This window comes from Conger conger, chromosome 2 (genome assembly GCF_963514075.1).
Source record: "Conger conger chromosome 2, fConCon1.1, whole genome shotgun sequence".
Classification (NCBI taxonomy): domain Eukaryota; kingdom Metazoa; phylum Chordata; class Actinopteri; order Anguilliformes; family Congridae; genus Conger; species Conger conger.
The window spans coordinates 63824611-63842607 of NC_083761.1; the positions used below are offsets into that span (position 1 = coordinate 63824611).

General features: G+C 38.1%; 2 protein-coding genes across 4 annotated transcripts in view; one reads left to right on the forward strand and one right to left on the reverse strand.

Annotated features, from left to right (window-relative positions):
- Positions 1-2744, forward strand: part of LOC133113031 (myosin-16) — a 45466-nt gene extending 42722 nt beyond the window's left edge. For all 3 annotated transcript variants that reach the window (XM_061222929.1, XM_061222930.1, XM_061222931.1), the window contains one exon: positions 110-2744. In XM_061222929.1, the coding sequence (XP_061078913.1) occupies positions 110-259 (150 nt within the window). In that variant the 3' untranslated portion in view covers positions 260-2744. The remainder of the gene's footprint in view (positions 1-109) is intronic.
- gas7b (growth arrest-specific 7b) overlaps positions 1641-17997 on the reverse strand; it is a 77017-nt gene continuing 60660 nt past the window's right edge. Inside the window, exons 9-14 of the mRNA XM_061222932.1 lie at positions 14709-14787; positions 12331-12459; positions 11326-11449; positions 8708-8787; positions 8471-8569; positions 1641-5935 (exon numbers count right to left, since the gene is read on the reverse strand). Coding sequence (XP_061078916.1) covers positions 5822-5935; positions 8471-8569; positions 8708-8787; positions 11326-11449; positions 12331-12459; positions 14709-14787 — 625 coding nt within the window. The 3' untranslated portion in view covers positions 1641-5821. The remainder of the gene's footprint in view (positions 5936-8470; positions 8570-8707; positions 8788-11325; positions 11450-12330; positions 12460-14708; positions 14788-17997) is intronic.

Below are 17997 nucleotides of genomic sequence, written 5' to 3' on the forward strand. Positions count from 1 at the left end.
TGATGTACTGTACTTATTGAACAATAAAATTGAAAAAGGTTGGTGGTTCTATAATCAAATTTGGTATTAGTTGCCCAACACCAAGCGTGGTTTCTCTGTCTCCCTGCAGGGCTACAGCACTCCATTTCCTGGTGTGGTCAGGTCGCCCAGCTCTGTAGGATCCGAGGGCAGAGGAGAAAAGATCATCAATGATGATGACTCAGTCAGTTCTCTCATCCCTGCCTATCTCAACTCACTGAAGAAACTCATGATTGATTAACATGTCTACAGAGACATCAATACGTGTGGGACGACCTCATAAGTACAAAACATTCCAAGTGGATCCAAAAAAATCAAAGACTCATACACATTTGATTTTTTATTATTTTTATTTAATTTTTTTCACATGTTCACAGGATCCCCTGATTTTCTTGGTTGGTTAGGTTAAGCATACTTCTTTCTACTTTTAACTTGTTTGGGTGCCATGTTGGGTATATATAATGCAGAAATAAGAAATGAACTACATATGTGAAGTAAAAATGAATTAGAAATAACCTGACACAGTTCTATAGTTGTATGGGGAAAAAAAGCATGAAAAGAAAAAGATAATCTAAAGAGGCTTGTTCAGTTCACTTGATCAAATTTCAGCTTTGTGGGTTGTCACAATAATGTAAAAAACAAAAGTGAAAATTAATTTGAGCTTTGTTTTTGACATATATATGGTAATAACTAGTTATTTTGGCTTCTTGACAACATATGTCCAAAACTGTGTCGTCTGGAACAGATCCAAACCTAAAGTATAAGACTGATTCTTGAGCGTAAGTGCTGAAGGTGCCAGACAAAATATTAGGGAGTATTTTGGAAATGTATTTTTACTCAAGGTATATTATTTCACTTGAAAAATTTGATCTGTTTTTGGATCAGGTCTTTTGCCTTGTATATTGTAACTGCAGAATATAACTCCAACACTTTATAGAATTGATATTTGATCCCAGCTGTTATCATGTTCTTCATGACCTGAATACTACCTATTTAACTTGCAGTGTGAACATGGTAAATATTCCATATATAAATAAGTTGGCAACATACAGTATACATTGACTCAAAATCTGACGGTACTGTATGTACACCTGTATCATGACTTTAACTATTTCATAAAATGCATAGTACTTACATATTAATGCATTTTAGCATATGCGTATTCTATTCCTGAGAGAAAAGGGGAACTAAATTCTAGGGGGACTAATGATTTAATTTGGGTCCCACATTTGAATTATAAAATGGAAGCATGGACTGTGTTAGTAGAACATTGAGTCATATTATAAACAGGGGTTAACTGTTATGTTGACATATTAATATTTTCTTAATGTAAAAAGTAAAAAAAATATCTTTACTTGATAATTGTATCTTCAGTAGCTTGAATGGATTGCATGTCAATCCAGGTTATGTTTTATATTGGATTGTGACTTTTAAATAAAATTATTTGTACCATCTTAAAATCCATTTTTGATATTACCATAAAACATTAGTCCTGTTTTTAATACAAAGGGAAGTACGTAATGTTCACATACAACAGAAATATAACTAATACATTTTATACAATAAAATGTTTTGAAATTGAATCAGAGTAAATTTACAACCATACCAGAAACTGTACACAGTAGGTTTAACATCCAATTTAATCAATATGTTTTATAGTAATGCAAAACATTCACTGAAGAGCAGTTATATCTTCATTTACAATCTTTTAAAACTTTCAATTTTCTAGTTACATACTTCCAACATAATCAGATTTCAATATTACACTTTGCACAACATTTAGGCATCAATATGAAACAGTAATAACATATACATCAGTAATACTTATGGTAATTCGATGGGAAAAAAAGCTGCTGATTTAATGATTGATTAAATATAAACTTAGTTGAAAATGTTATCCAGTTAAAAATCTCTGAAAAGGAATAAAGAACAAAACAGTGTTCCTGTTCATTTCTGTATAAAAATAAGCATTGTGTAAAATAGGTTTAATATATTATCTGTACCTCCCCTACGGCACGTGGTTTTGCAACACATCTATACTATATATATAATTTCTTGTAAATTTTCAACCACTGAGCGTATATTTTTGTTCTGGATTGCACAGTATTGTAATTTAACGAATGGTTCATTAGAAAGGAAATCCCTGTTCGGTATTTAAACAGAGCAGCCATAGTATCAAAAGAAAAAAGCTGTGAATCATGTTTATGAGAAATACATACTGTACAGATATACTTTTGCTATTGCCACATCGTTAGCTCAACCTACAGCATAGTCGCGGTCATTTACAATCAGCAGAGTGAGAAAAAAAACCAAAAAAAAACCAACTCTATCCGTTAGTTAGCAGTCTGAGTCATCACCAGTGCGTCCATGTTTAATCTTCCGTAGTATGCCAAGCAAGGAAGCCTGAGACAAGTACGGTTACCTCAGGCAACTGTGCCGACATTCTGTTCCAGTCACTGGTTTTCAGAGGGCCTGTACAGAAAATGCCCTGGTTGTTCAGTACCATGGCAGACATTTTAAAAATCCTGATTTGTAATTGGTAAATGGAAATGAGATATGCTGTAATTAGTTGAATGACTACAGCCATAGCAATTGTACATTGGGAGCTTTGCTTTAAAATGGACCAGGAAGTATCCTCTTTGGTCTCATTGGCTACTGTATAAAATTACATTGAGTTGCACATTAAAATCAACATGTTACAGTTGCAATGAAATTATGCAAAATGTGCAGATTTACAACTATGTTAATTGTTTTTCAAAGACCCATTAAAAATGGACAAGTGCAGAATAAAAATTAAATTAGAAACTCTGGGGACACAAGCATATCTGTTTGAAAGTGCAAGGGCTTCTCTCTCTCAAAAGAAAATCAATATTCACAAAACAAAAAGAAAACAAATAGAGATAAAATGGAATAATACCTCCAGGGCGACACTATCAGAAACATTTTCCATGTATTTCATCTTGTAGGCACAGATTATCACCATGGCGTATAAACCACAGAGACATTCCGTGTGCAGCGCCCCACAGATCAAATTTTTGACACCTGCATGTTGTTTGCTAGCAGTGCCAAAGCCATCATCACATTTCATAGAAGCTAGTTTTTGCATCCTTAGATTGTCAGACAATATCAGAGCATTGACAAACCATTGTTGACATTCAGAAGCATGCATGTTCAACTAATAATATGTGGTACTTGCATGGACTGATAAATCTTTTTGTTGTACAATTTTTTGGAAATTCTATGTTGTGCCTCTTGAGTTGACTGTACCCACCTGCACCTGCATAAGGACCAGTACAGACCATAGTTCTACAAGTGGGCTAGCACCAATTGAATGAGAGGTGTATCTTTTCACTGAGGAAATCTAGTGGCATGTGTTTGCCTTGCATATAGTTGAATTAACACAAGGAACACAAGCCAACTTATAAACCCACCCTACACTTTTCTTACATTATTTAAAATATATATGGCCTTCACATAATGTAATCACAAGCTAAGGTTGAATCCAGTTTTTCTACATTTTAATGGTGTAAATATAAGACTTGAAATATATGGCAATGACTTACATGGGTACACCTGTAGTTTTAGAAATCCCACATTCAATATAGAGGACTGAATGTAGATTACCGTCTCTACTCTTGTCTCTACCCACATCACGTATTTTCTGTATGAAATACAAATACATAATTTGAGGCTATGATTAAAACTGCAATCATTCACCAAAGTATTTAATCACAGGAAGGTGTGAAAAGTATGTTTTTGGCATTTAGTCATTCCATAATGAAACTTTCTGAAAGCCTTTATGAATCATTCATGCAGACTGATTTGATATTGAGAATGTGTGAATGACGAAGTTTCCCTGAATCTGTGCTTGATTAAAAACAGCAGCTGCCTTGGAAGTCTATGTGCCTTCACCTGAACCACTATAAAGTGTCCTCATGTCAAAATGAGTCCTGCGCGGCCCGCAAGTTAACATTTGAAAATTAATAAAATAGGTTTTATTACTATACATGAATGTAGTGATCACATGTAAAGTTTAACTGAAATAACCTCTTCATGAATTCTGAGTGTATTTACTTAGTTATTCATTTGCATTCATGCAGAAGTTTCAATAGGAGCTCAATAAAATAATAGAGTGCATATAGTACTATAGTTGATTTTAGTGGCGGAGAGAGGTATTACTGAAATAGTTTGCTCAGCCTTCCACATTTGATCATTTGTCAAACTTAAACAGGACATAGTGTATAACGGGAACATTTATTAATTTACAGTTGTGTTTGTATATGTGCGTACATTGTCTATTTATGCATACAGGAAACTGAGTTAACCTTCTTTACTTCATTTCACAATTCACTAATATATTTATATTTAAATGCATATAATATAGAAAATATACATATAATTATTTTCATATTTTGATTACTTGTGAAGCCAGTGGATAATATAGTGGAACAGAGAATATCAAATGCACTGTAATGGTGAAAGCAACCATGCACAGACACATAGTAAGACTGCCACGTTAATGTCAACTGTGTGGGTGAAGAAAACATTTAAAGAAGGGACTGCACAACTGTATATCAATTTCCTTGTTTAGACCAAAGGCACTGGAAGAAATTATAATTAAATACTCCTCTGTGACCAGTATTGCAAAGCAGGCAATTAGAGCAAGCTGGACTGTGTGCATGTGCAAGCAGTCTCAGTATGAGCTGAAAAGAGTCTATGAAACACTGACTAAACTATAGATTAGGATCAACATATAAGGCATCCATTAGGACAATGTTTGGGGGTAATGACAAAGTGAAGCAACTTAAACCCTTGTGAATTGGCAGAAATTAGCAAAACACATCAGGAAATAAGAGACTACGCAATGTATCAGTAAAAGCTCATTTGGATATTACAATTCACATATGGGTCCTAGTCCAAAGTGGAGTTTTACCCATCTGATTAATTGAAATTAGCAAGGGGTTGTATCTGTGAAGAATTTCTGCTGGGCTGTGCTTAAATGCACAACTGGAGGTGCTGAGTGGCTCATCCTGGTTAGACACCTACACTGCAGGGAAGGGCTCCACAGTCTGTTTGGAATCTGCTTGTGAGCTGTAGCCCCACAGAGCCTCATAAAAATGGCTCTAGTGTTTACACTGCCTCATCGCACACTTGCAACCACCACTGGGTGACTGGGTATCCTGTGAACTGTTGTGGAATATGATCCGTCAAATGCTTCCAGAATAGATAACAGAGGTTGTAGCAATGAGCCAACTGGGCATTACACATAGGGATGAAAAAGGGGGAAAGCATTAAAATATAAATGCATAGGATTTCCCCAGTCAAAATCATGAAGTGATAAGTTCAATTTAATACAGAAAGCATATAGGATTTACTGTAATATATGTAATATAATGTAATATAACCTACAGAAAATCCACTGCTTCAATGATCCATGTGTTTTGTTCCAAGCAAATTCTTAAATGAGGAATGTCTTCATGAAAAAGCCTTCATATACTCCCAGTAAAGTGAATAATACACTGACTAATACATATTCTTAAGACCAGATTTCCAGTTAGTCACGAATACACCCTTGGCTAATGCCTTAAATATTGATCCAAAAATATAGTGACACCAAAATATTCACCATGTAACCATCTTCATGGTTACAGTCCGTGCAGTGTTGGTGTTAATGGTCTCAGGTTGTGAGCTTGGAGTGTTCCTGTGAGATGTGGGACACTGGTGGCCCTGAAGTCAAGCTGCACCCCATGCCTCTCTGTGAGCGTGGCCCCTGGAGGACAGTGTGGCTCCAGGCCTGACTCGTTCAGATCTCCATGTCCACCGGCCGGATTTGCCCGGTTTTGTGTTCGTTCACCCACAGCTCTCTGTCTTTGGCTGGCTCCACGTTCTGGAGCAGCTGGTCCACTGGCTCCACCGTCTAGATATGACAAAGACCAAAGATATGCCAGTTAGTTAAACCAAAGAAAGAGTGTTTATTAGTCAGACAAAGGAACATACGTATTAATCCAATGTTGGTATGGTTATAACATGATCATGTGGGTGAGCACCTGCACCATGGACAGTGCTCTTGCTGGTAGAAAAAAATGGCGGCAATTACATTGTGTTTTTAGGAATCTTTTTTTCTCCTAGCAACAGTGTTCCATAACAACTCATGCCAGTCCTGCACTGTTCGCTAAACTCACAGGCATCATTAAGAACTAAACCAGCCCAGTACGTCAAGTAAGGTTAGCATTGAGCCTGCCCAGCAAAGATTTAATTGTATTTATTTTACCCCGGGCTATGAATGGAGCTTTTTCCACCTATTAAACAGGTCACATTTATACGTGCAATCGCTGTCGTTTCTTATTGTTACACATGTTCCCTACATAATGCAGGGATACTGCACCAACAGCTGAAAAATCCACTGCTACTCCGTGGGGATGGGCAACAACTGAGAATATTTACTTTGATGTTTGGCCTGCACTGACTCACTGACACACTGAGTTAATCTATAATAGAATCAGTGGGGAGCAGGAGGCCTCTGTGTTTGTTTTACTCTTTCTGTATTGCGTTGAGGCTGCGGACTGAATACACGGCAACGTCAGACAGCATTGTTTGCTTCCTGCTCTGTTTACACAGAAGAGGAGGATGAAAACTGTAGTGAGAGAGTGAGAGCACTTAAGGTGAAAGAGCAGGAAGACATCACAGGATAAGGGAGGCGCTATGCTGTTCCACATTCTATTTTGCACCAGGGTCCAATGTTAACATACTCAGATTTTGGACAGCAAAAACAAACAATTCAGCCTTGTTTTTGGTGTCCAGTTCATTACGGGAAAGTCTGGCTGGCACCAGAGATTTAACTGGCTTTCCAGTAACAACTGCTGATGGGAAAGTACTCTCATAGTAATCTCATAGTCTGTGAAACCTTTCTACTCCCCAGTTTAATTTGCTATTCTTTCCTCGGCTGTCCCCTAGTGGTAGAATGAAGCATAGTCAGGCAATGTATCCCACATATTGGATAGGACAGAAGCAACACGTCAACACTTACTGCAAAGTCTGACAGCTGGAAATCTTTCGGTTATAAATAATTGCTCCTGAGAGGCCACTGACTCTCTGAACTGCTACACATTGTCAGTATAAGTCCACTCCCTCTGCTAAGTATCCAGGACTGGCGGGGAAGCAAGAACAAGGGGAAGGGTACGGGCGAACCTTGAAACATGAAGCCCTGGATTTGTCTTTTTGAGCATTTATGTTACTTGCAATATTCCAACTACTATGGCTGATTATTACATTACATTACATTATGGGCATTTGGCAGACGCTCTTATCCAGAGTGACGTACAGTTGATTAGACTAAGCAGGAGACAATCCTCCCCTGGAGCAATGCAGGGTTAGGGGCCTTGCTCAAGGGCCCGACGGCTGTGTGGATGTTATTGTGGCTACACCGGGATTAGACCCACCAACCTTGTGTGTCCCAGTCATTTACCTTAACCACTACGCTACAGGCCGCCCTGATTATAACTTCTTGGTGCCTTTGTTTTTGTGTTGTGGGCATCAAGAAGTAAAAAAAAAAGTTTTTCATGAAAAACTAATCAGGGAAAAGAAACAGCTTGCTAGAATTATTCTGTGCTGGCTACAGAATAGCAAAAGAATCCACAGAATGTGCAATACATTGTCTGCGATGGAATAAAATAAGGAAAATATATTATTTTACCAATTTATTAGGTACACCTATCTAGGAAAGGATGTTGGAGCATAACAGAGCTCCTGCAGATTTTGCGGCCAAACATTCATACAGTGAACATCCCATTCCAGCATATGCCAAATGGATTTGGCTTGAGATCTGTGGACTGTGCAGACTATTGGAGTAAACAGAACATTTTTGGAACCAGCTTGAGATGATGAATGATTTGTGACACTTCTGGACACTACTGTTGTTATTTGAGCATTTGTCGCCTTTCTCTTAACTTGAACAAGTCTGCCCTACCGCCTCTGATCTCATTAACAAGGTGTTTTCACAGAACCGCTTCTCACTAAATATTTTTGGTTTATCGCACCATTTTCTGTGAACTATAAAGATGTACTGCATGCAAATCCTAGGAGGGCAGCCATTTCTGAGATACTCAAAGCACCAGCACCAACAATCATACCATGGTCACTTAGTTCACACTATCACCAATCGCAATGTTTGGTCAAACAACAACTAAACCTCTTCACCATGTCTGCTTGCCTTATATATTATAATGCAGCCAGAGGATTCACTGGAGGAGCAATCTATTAACAAGAAGGCATGTCAAGTAGTTGTAGCAGTTTTGAATCGGTTACAAAATAGAAGGATTCAATGTTAACAGAAATGTTGCATGGGAAGGCAGTAAAATGTGTTGTTTAATATAGAGTATGAAATGTGTTTATGTATTGTTGCTTATGGCAGAAGCTTATGACTGAAATCTGTTCCCATGAAAGGTGTCCTTACACTTTGGTTGAACATGTCTGTTTCGTGCCGTAGCGTTGTATACTGACACAGGTGCTGTCTTATCATTTCCACACGTTCTACCTCCAACCTCTCCAGTTCCTAAATGAAACAAAAGAAAGACACACGTATATGTATAACATTTTGCAGTTCATTTTTACAAAAGATGAATTGATTGATCTGAATAATGACAGATTTGCAGTTAAAATTTTGTCAAAGGTAAACAAAGATGTGGTTTACCAGACTTGAAGTCACCATCTCTTCAAACCATTTGGACTGGGACTGATTATAAAGATCAACACAGCGCATCAGGTCATCCCCTATAGAACAGAGGGCAGATATAATTGAGAACAGTAGTAGTCTGCTGGCTGCTGCTAAAAATGTCTGCAGTGGTTTCCAACAGGTGGCGCCAGTGACCATGTATATGCATCATCACATGCCTTCCTGCCTCATGACTGCATTCCCCAATCCCCATATAGATCTCAGGCAAGTTTAACATATGCAGTGTTTATAAACAGCGTTTATAAACAAACATTTATAAACGAATAAGAAAAAAACTTTCTTACATTCCACAGTACACTATTCATATTGCACTCAAAAAAAGTGTAACTACTCCAAAAGAGAAAATGTGGCAATGTGAACATTTGTTTTCATTACACTGAGTATTATTTTAGTTTATGTTTCTATGTTTCAACATGTGGTATTTTTATTCTGCATCAAACTAGAGAATTTTATTTGTTAGTCGGGTAAGTCCTTTGTGAGCTAATTCTGAAACTGGAACTTATTGCAAGAAATTAACAGGTTGTCTGGATTGTACCTATATAAGTTGGAAACACCACAACCACAAACTACATGGAAAATATGATGTCCACGTGTGATGCAGAAATTGGGGAATTATCACAGTCAAAGAGTAAAAATATGTTAACTCTTCACAGGTGTGATATTAGTAATGCCTAGCAGTTGGTACACACTGCCTGGAACCTTGCACAGCTGGGAAAAAGTGAAACGCACTTGTCTGTTTCAGATTTCAAGGCTCAACTTTCCCTTCACAAACAGTATGTGTGTCACATTACTGCTAATATTCTGGAGTTAGTGTTGTTGGCAACCTGAGTCTGCAGTGTGTAAGAGGTCTGAAGTTACCTCAAAGTGCCATAATGCTGTTCGAATTCCAACGGGTACACAAAAACAGAACTTTCTTGCTCACAATCAGTGAAAGCACTGGTTTGTGAATTTAATTTACTTCTGATTATCTACCCAAGCTGAACCAAGCCTCGGCCAGGAATGATTCTTTTATATATCCAGCAGGGGCTATCAAAGAGTGAGGAAATCAATTCAAATCTGTGCAAGAGAAAAATATATTTCACTTTGAATGAGATCATTAAGCCTGTATTAGTCCATTAAATCTTTAGAAAAATGTGAAAAAGTGATCAGTGATGCAAGCTGGTTTCAATCTAGCTGTGTACTAGCATCTGAGGAGAGCAGTGACTACCCCCATGAGTAGAACTTTTAAAAATCCAGCATGATATCTTGTGTTGTTTTCAAGAGCCATCTGCTCTACTGTGCACTGCAGCATGCATCTAATTACAAACACAATATTTCATAGGTAATGTAATGTTTATGTGCATATGACATCATCGCTAAATTGGTTCCATTCTCCATGCCAGTGAGTGCTCAGTTTATTTTTGTGAAGAAAAACAACATTAGAGTAGCGTGCTGTATAATTAAAAAATTTTGATACACAAAAATTTAACTTTAGACACAGGTATTACTGGACACGTCTTCATGACGTTAACAGTAAAAGCACTGCCTGGGTTTTTCTACATTTTCACACTTTGTTTCCTTCAGTGCTCATCTCGGCGTAGGTTTGTTCCTGTTCCTGTGTTTCAACATCGGCTCCCCTGCATGTTCAGTTCCGTGCTGGGGCGAAGGAAACCAGTGGGCCAGCACACACTCTGTTTCCTGCACCCTCTCAGACGTCTCATACCAGCCTGTGACAGCTAACCTCTGTAATCGTTATCTAAAGCCCTCGTGTTTTTCCTCCTGATAACGACCAGTTTCTGAGATTCCAGCCATCAGTCAGATGTTTAAAATGTCCATGTAGCCCATTTGGAATGTTCTCACCATGCTTAATTCAGACAGCACCATAAGTCTGGAAGGCCTTATCTGTTTATGCTCACAAGACTCTTTTCAAAATTTTAAACCTCTTGAGGCAGTGTGAAATAATCTGTCTGGAGCATTCGCTTTCCTCCCACAGAACCCCTCCACCCCCACCCCCACTCCAAGCTTTTATTTCAAAGCTTGTGTTTGCGTTTCCAATCTTCCTGAGTTTAGAATGGCTGACCTCGACAGGACAAGCCCCTCATTTATACTGTTCCTCACTGCTGCCAAAAGATTAGCCACAGGGGACTACAGTGGTGGCCTACACCCATTACTACAGCATTAAAATAGAGCACAACATCTTTCCAAAGTCTAGCATTTAGAAACTGTACACACTGGCCTGGATAAAGAAGCTTCTCGCATTGCCACTGTTTCTCCCCATCATCTTGAGGCATATATACAGTATGAAACATTATTCTGTCACAAAACAACCGGAAAATGCTTATTTGCTTGGGAATCAATAATACGGGTAGTTCTTCATATTGGAAGAACAGGTTTTGGGTTTCATATTTCTGCATTCTTCATGGCTGTACCTGCACATATATTTCACATGAGCTATATTTAATTCATCCAACCTCAGTGAAATGTGCTCTAAATACACACCAGGCACTCGAACAATAGAAGCAAGATGTTATGTCTGCATTATTAAATGGCTTTCAGTGTAATCTGCAGCACAAGTGGACCTCTTTGTGGCTTCTGACCTGCTTGCGTGGATTTCCTCCGGGCCTTCTTGATGTCCTCCTCGGTCTTGTTGCTGAGTTTGATCTCCAGCTGCTGGGTCTTAACCTCCAGGTCTTTCTGCCTGTCCGCCAGGGCTTTGCGGGCCTTGAAGTATACAGGAGAATATGAGTCATTCACAGTCGACCTCCGACCTGCCTTTCTATTCCATGCTCACCATTTACGCCTAGCTCTTCTTCCTTTGTTCCCCAAACGTTCTTTTTATTTCAGTGCCTCTTTTATCCCCTTTTTAGAATGACCAATGTATTATGTATTACCAATTATCAAAATGGCACAACTTTGCTGATGTGCCTCACTTATAAACTGACGTCTGTGTGAAGTGTATAGATATCTGATATATGGTATCAGTAAACATTCTTGCACCAAGACATGGTCCAGTACCCTTGTGAAAGAGCTGAGAAATCTGACAATATTTCTGAAACTCCAGAACATCAAAAGGATGGAATACTTTCTGACAGTTGAGTCTACTGGCTGAGACTCATCCAAGCAGCCAGTTAAAATATGGTGACAAGTGCACAGTAAGAAAACAATAGGACTGTGAATATTTTTTACACTTGGAGCTTGAGATAAAACAGGATAAGATTTAAATCTGCAGTACAGCAGTCACATCTAAAATAGCTCAACATGCAAAAGCACTAACAGAATGCCACTTTAACAGATTGTGCTGAAAGTGACATTTTTAACTGCTAGGAATAAATAATATGGAGTGTTGTTTGCCTGGAGGTATAAAATTTGCATTCTAATTTACCGCATCATATTTCGTACTTCTAATCAGTGACTTGTCATATACAATAAAAATAAATGTATACTATTCAGTAGTAAGCTTCATTTCCTTCTCCATCAAATGAAAAGATATGAAATGTTGTGGAAATAATGCAACACAACAGAAAAAAAAGGCAGCTTTACAGGATATACAGTAAAATCAAGTTCAGCAGTATGACGTAGATTTGTGCAGTGCAGGCCCCTACCTTCTCTACTGCAGCGTACCGACTAGCCAACTGCTTTCTGAGATCAGTAATGTGGTGGTCAAACTTCTTCAGGTCTTTCTTAAAGTTGTCCCGAAATGTAAGGAGGGGCTTCTCCACCTCACTTTGAAGCTGAAAAACATCAAGCAATGTGGTGAATTTCAAATAAAGAAATAAAGTCATGTGACTAAGAAAATTGAAAGTGCATTAATTGAATCACTTAATTGTGGCCAAACCATGAATTGTAATTTATTCCCATTATTGCTCATGACCTCACAGTGTTTTGATTCACGTTTGATGATTTTTGGGGGAGGGATGCCCTATTTCAGTGATTTGATTTGGTAAATCCGTACAGTAAAATAGATACTAAGAGATACTATTTACTCAATATTAAATATAAAGGCAAATAATAAAAGTATTATAATTGATGCATGAATATGTACAAATGTACAAATTTCTTCCTGGCAGTGTAATTTCTTTGTTTTTCAAACGTAAACACAGAGAATGCACTGGGCCAATTTTACGTTTGGCTGTTAATCTAATTCTGGCCTTTTGAACAATGCCATGTATTTGGCTCTTTAGAAATCTTAAAATGGCTAAGTTTTCATTAGAAAGAGCTCACTCAGCCCCATTATTAGAGAAGTGAAATGAATATAAACAGAACACCACAAGGAGCTCTGCACCTGGTCCATCTAAGCAGGACACACCCCATAACCCCACTCCTGCCAGTGTGGTACACATGTGGTGTGTGGTCATGGTTCCCCTCTGAAAAGGAAAATAAATAGCTGATCTTCTGAGCTGTGGTCCAGCTTTCTGTCAGACAAGCTACAGCTTCCATACATATGCACTGTGAAAATATGAAATGCTACCTTCAAGTGTGAACCATATGTGTTTTATGTTACCTTCCATTTTATAAAGAAGGCCCAAGAAAAAAAGAAAAAAACAACTCAGCAACTGGCAGCAACTGACAGTATTGGCAAATGACAAAAATGCTCTGAAAGATTCTTTTAGTTTATTTTTGGCAATCGCTTGAATCTGTCAAATGAATGCTGATAGGTATAAAGCTTGCTTACAAAAATAGAGTTGTTGATGGTTTCCATTCAGACATAAATGTACATCTCCAATGAGAAACCCGTTCCACAGTTGTCCTGACAAGACTACAGAGGGTTTAAATTGGCTGAAGTTCCTTAGGTAAATGTTGCCAGGCTACCAGTGGTTTTTAGAAAAATACAAACATCTCTCCCCATCAGTGCTGGTTCTCCTGTAACACTGTGACTTTTATTGTGGAAAATATTCCCCGGTGTACGGGTGAGTGCCCCAGGAAAGAGCACACACTTCAGCACCAGCAGGAGTGCTGCTTGCATGGAATGTGGGCCCGTAAAGTGAGAGGCACAGTTGCTGAACATTTCCAAACGTGGTGAAAACAATAAAATTCAAAATGGAAAACAACATGACGTTTTTGATAGTTAAATCTGGCTACTGTAACCCTTTAAGAGCTGGATTAGAATAGCATAGTGAAATAAAAGCAAATGTAAATGGTTGGATAGGAAACTCAATATGGTAGAGGTCAGAACAGCACAGAGACTCTGACCACCTTCAAGTGCAGACTGTGAAGACACTTCAAGCTGCACCTCTCCCCACCTCTCCCTACCTCCATGTAATCTGTAATTGATTGGTTTTTCAGTTCTCAATAGTGTGTCATTACTTGTGTAATAACTTGTGTTCGCTATTTCTTCCTACTTTCGTTTGGCTATGTAAACTGTTTATTGTTCTAATGTAAGCATAAACTATTCTATCGGGTTGTGCTGTATAAAAATGGTTTTAGATATAATCCATTGTCAGATTAATCGAATAGACCCAGGTCCTTATCTTTGTTGTAGTCTTAGCACTTCAAACTGTACTTCCCTCAAGGGTCTTTCAGCGCACTTGTCCCTGGTTATGGGTATGCACTTTGCACTTTGTTGTATGTCGCTCTGGATAAGAACGTCTGCCAAATGCCAATAATGTAATGTAATATAATGTTCATACAAATAAGATCCAATGTAATCATTTCATTTTAGTCTATGAATTTGCCATTTCTAAACACGATTTCTTTATTAACAGTACAATATAGGCTATACATTGCTAAGCTATTTAAGTTAATTATTGTAAAAATTGAGCCTGCTATCACCAAAAAAAAGAAAGAAAGCATGACATTGCTCGGTACATTTACTGTGTCTTTCAGTTTCCTTTCATCCCACGCCTCATTACGGAAACATTGCTGCTCCTTGTCCCATTTTCCCGCGCGTTTAGCAATGAAATGAATACAAATAAAAAGAAAAAATAATCCACGAAACAACAACTTTGATTGAGCGTGTTGTCAAAGACACCTCTGAAATTACCTTGGATGAGAACTTGAGGTGAACCTCCGCTTCATCAGCCAGACTTTTTTTCAGCTGGGCCCAGGCCTCTCCCAACGTGCTGCGGAGAGATAACAGCATGCCATAACTACTAATGCACTCAGCGCCTTAGCCTGGAAGACACACTCACTTTCTTGGATTTGTAGCGTGTAGGTAACACTGAGGCGGTGAGGCTGTAAGAGGCTGTGGAGTATGCAAAGTGTGCTGTAGGTTAAGCAAGGCCCCTCTCATCACAGAACGAAAATCCTCTTGTATTTTGTGTTTGAAGGAATACAATCCCCATGCTTTGAATACATTATAGAATGAATGAAACATACATAATACTGTGCATAAAATTCACAAAATTCAGCCCCCTGCACATTATCTTTGTTGCTCCAAAGCAAAGGAAACCGTCAGTTAGTAATTAGAATTTGCTACGCAAAAAGCATGATTGATCACTCCAAACCACATGCTGCAAATCTACACACACTAAGCACTTTATTAGGTAGACCTGCCCACCAGCTTGTTGATGCAAGTATTTATTCAGCCAATCATGTGGCAGCAACTAAATGCATAAAAGTATGCAGATATGGTGAAGAGGTTCAGCTGTTTCAGACCAAATGGGTCAGAATGGGAGGAAATGTGATCAGGGTGCCAGACAGGGTGGTTTGAATATCTCAGAAACAGCTGACACAAACATAAAACAGTTGTCAGTTTGTTGATACTGTATTTGGTTTCTGGTATTCAGGACCATCTAATTGTTCTGAACTAATAAAAAATGAACCTGAACACACAGACGCTGTTTCAATAAGAGTAGCTTTCTGAAAAAAAACATTTTGTAAATTTTCTCATAGAAGTCTATGAGGACCTGGTACATTTGACATTAAATGATTCAATAACATTCAATAATAAAAACATCACTTTAGTTGACCTTTAAGTGAAGTTTTATCTGCAGTGATACAGTAATACAAGGAACAAAGCAGTTCCCAGAACATTGGGTCATGAAGCTAAAGGGTTCACTGAAAACTCGAATGACCTGCAAGTGACTCCAGCCTTTCTCTTTTATTTGCTTATCACTGTAAACCATCAGCTGGAAACAGTTCACAAGTACAGTGTACAGTACAGTACACGGACATACAATCAAACAAATATATCTTTGCTAACAGACAGAACAAAAGACAAATACAATAAGGGGCATGAATATGTAATATAAAGATTTCAAAACAAATCAATAGGAATTCCCACTGGAGTGTATTCATAGAAAGAATAATCAACAGAAAAGGAACCTTCTAGGGTGTTTTTCATCTGTGATAAACAGTTAAACCTCCTCTGAGAAACATGCTATGTATAGGACCCAGGTGCAAGAATTTCCTCCAGTCACGAGAAGAATGTGTTAGATTTTTTTGAAAATGCACATGCCTCTCATTGAGAGATTTTCCTTTTCTTAATCCATTTGGCCCAAAAGCCCTATTTTTCTAAAATATTAAATTTCAGCTGTTATTGTCCCTGAATAAACATTCCACAAATGTTTGGACAGGGTATTCCAGGGGAGCTGTCCATATAAAGTACACCACTTTCCTCTGCCTTTTTTTACAAAGTCATGACCCGGAGTACAGCGACTTCCTCAATGGGCCATAACAGTCCCCACAGGCACTGCTATCCAGGGTGTTGTGTTGATTTTCTAAATAATTTGTAAGCCATTACTGAAGAGAGTAATGTAAAATACCTTTCTCGGGAGCAAAACCACCACTTTTCCTGTTGGCTAATTTAAATCATGCCCTTCAAATCCACAGGTCACCACACCACAAGTTACCCATAATAATACAACAATACAGAGACCAAAGATATTTTTTTAAGTAATACAAAATCACTGTACACTTTTCAATCCCTTCCTGCTGTGAATACTAATTATGACCCTTTGAAAATCCCTTGATACATTATACGATTTGAATGTCATTTTTATCAAGTATAGTAAATTACAGATTAGTAAAGTGGGGAAAAAAAGCAAAACAGCATTGTACAGGAGTGTCACATGCCCTTTCAGAACAATGACTTTTACATTGCAGCCACACAAACAGCAAATTCATGAAAAAACAAGTGATTCCAAGCATGAATGTAGGAACCAGCTAGCAAAGCAATGATTCATGATTCCCAACAAAGGGACTAAATGGACAGAATAATACAACTATTGTTCCGTGTTAAATGCCTTTGGGAAAGGGTGGGTAGACCTCTGTGGCATAATCTAGATTTTATAACAAACAATACCCCCTTTTGGTCTCGCAGTCATGATAGTGCACCAAGCTACATACACTTATAATTGTGCAGAGTGGAATCTTGCTACAGCACTGTGACACTCACACTCGTTCACCTGATACAGAAATGTGATTACAGCACTATATACACTGCATGGTTTTCACAGAGGTACCAAGCAGTGCCACATTTTACACAGAACCAAAACACAGCACCAAGGTTACTGCAAGCAGTGTCTAGATTCGAATTCTGAAATGCATGGTAACAACAATATATGAAAATATTATATTTGTAATATTTTTAGAGTGTGACACCAAGGAAGCTGAAAAAAACAAAACCATTTAGATTGGACATAACTTTGCTGTTAACTTGTTGATTAGAGAATGGGTATGCTAGCTTGTTTTACTCTTGGGGTTAAAAGCATTTGTTTCAGTGACTTGTGGGTTTGCCAGCTGTTGTTTTTAGCATGCACACTAGCCAGGGGGCCTAGTGATATACTGTTAGCTTTGTAGCCAACAAGTACCGCATTTCCCCTGTTTAATTTATCACAGAACAATCGCACAACTCACAGCTTGTCAAATTGCGGTAATACGAAATGAGGAGACATTAATGAAGTTTTTAATGGTTTATACACATGGCTATTTACCAGCCATGCCGTTCTACTCTCAGCTTTAATCATAGCCACACCTTGGTTGTTGGACATATTCCAGCTACCACAAAGCCAATGAACTGCAGAGACTGTATCCTAAGTATGTGAGAGGTTTTCAAAATATAACTTTTGTATTGAGGTAGTTTCACTTTGGTGGATTTCCATGGAAACTAGAATTTCTGAATATGAATAAGAACTGTATCTCCATCTTTTTATTTTACAGATTATATTTTTTAAACTATATTTCTCTCAGTTGTTGTTCTGGCCTAGATTTTAAATAGTCCTTACTGTTACACATAGGCCCACCTTACAACTGTCTGTTTTTCATACTGACCCTTTATAACACATGCATTTCGGGCTATTTAGTTTTCTAAATAGATTTCTGTCTGCTGG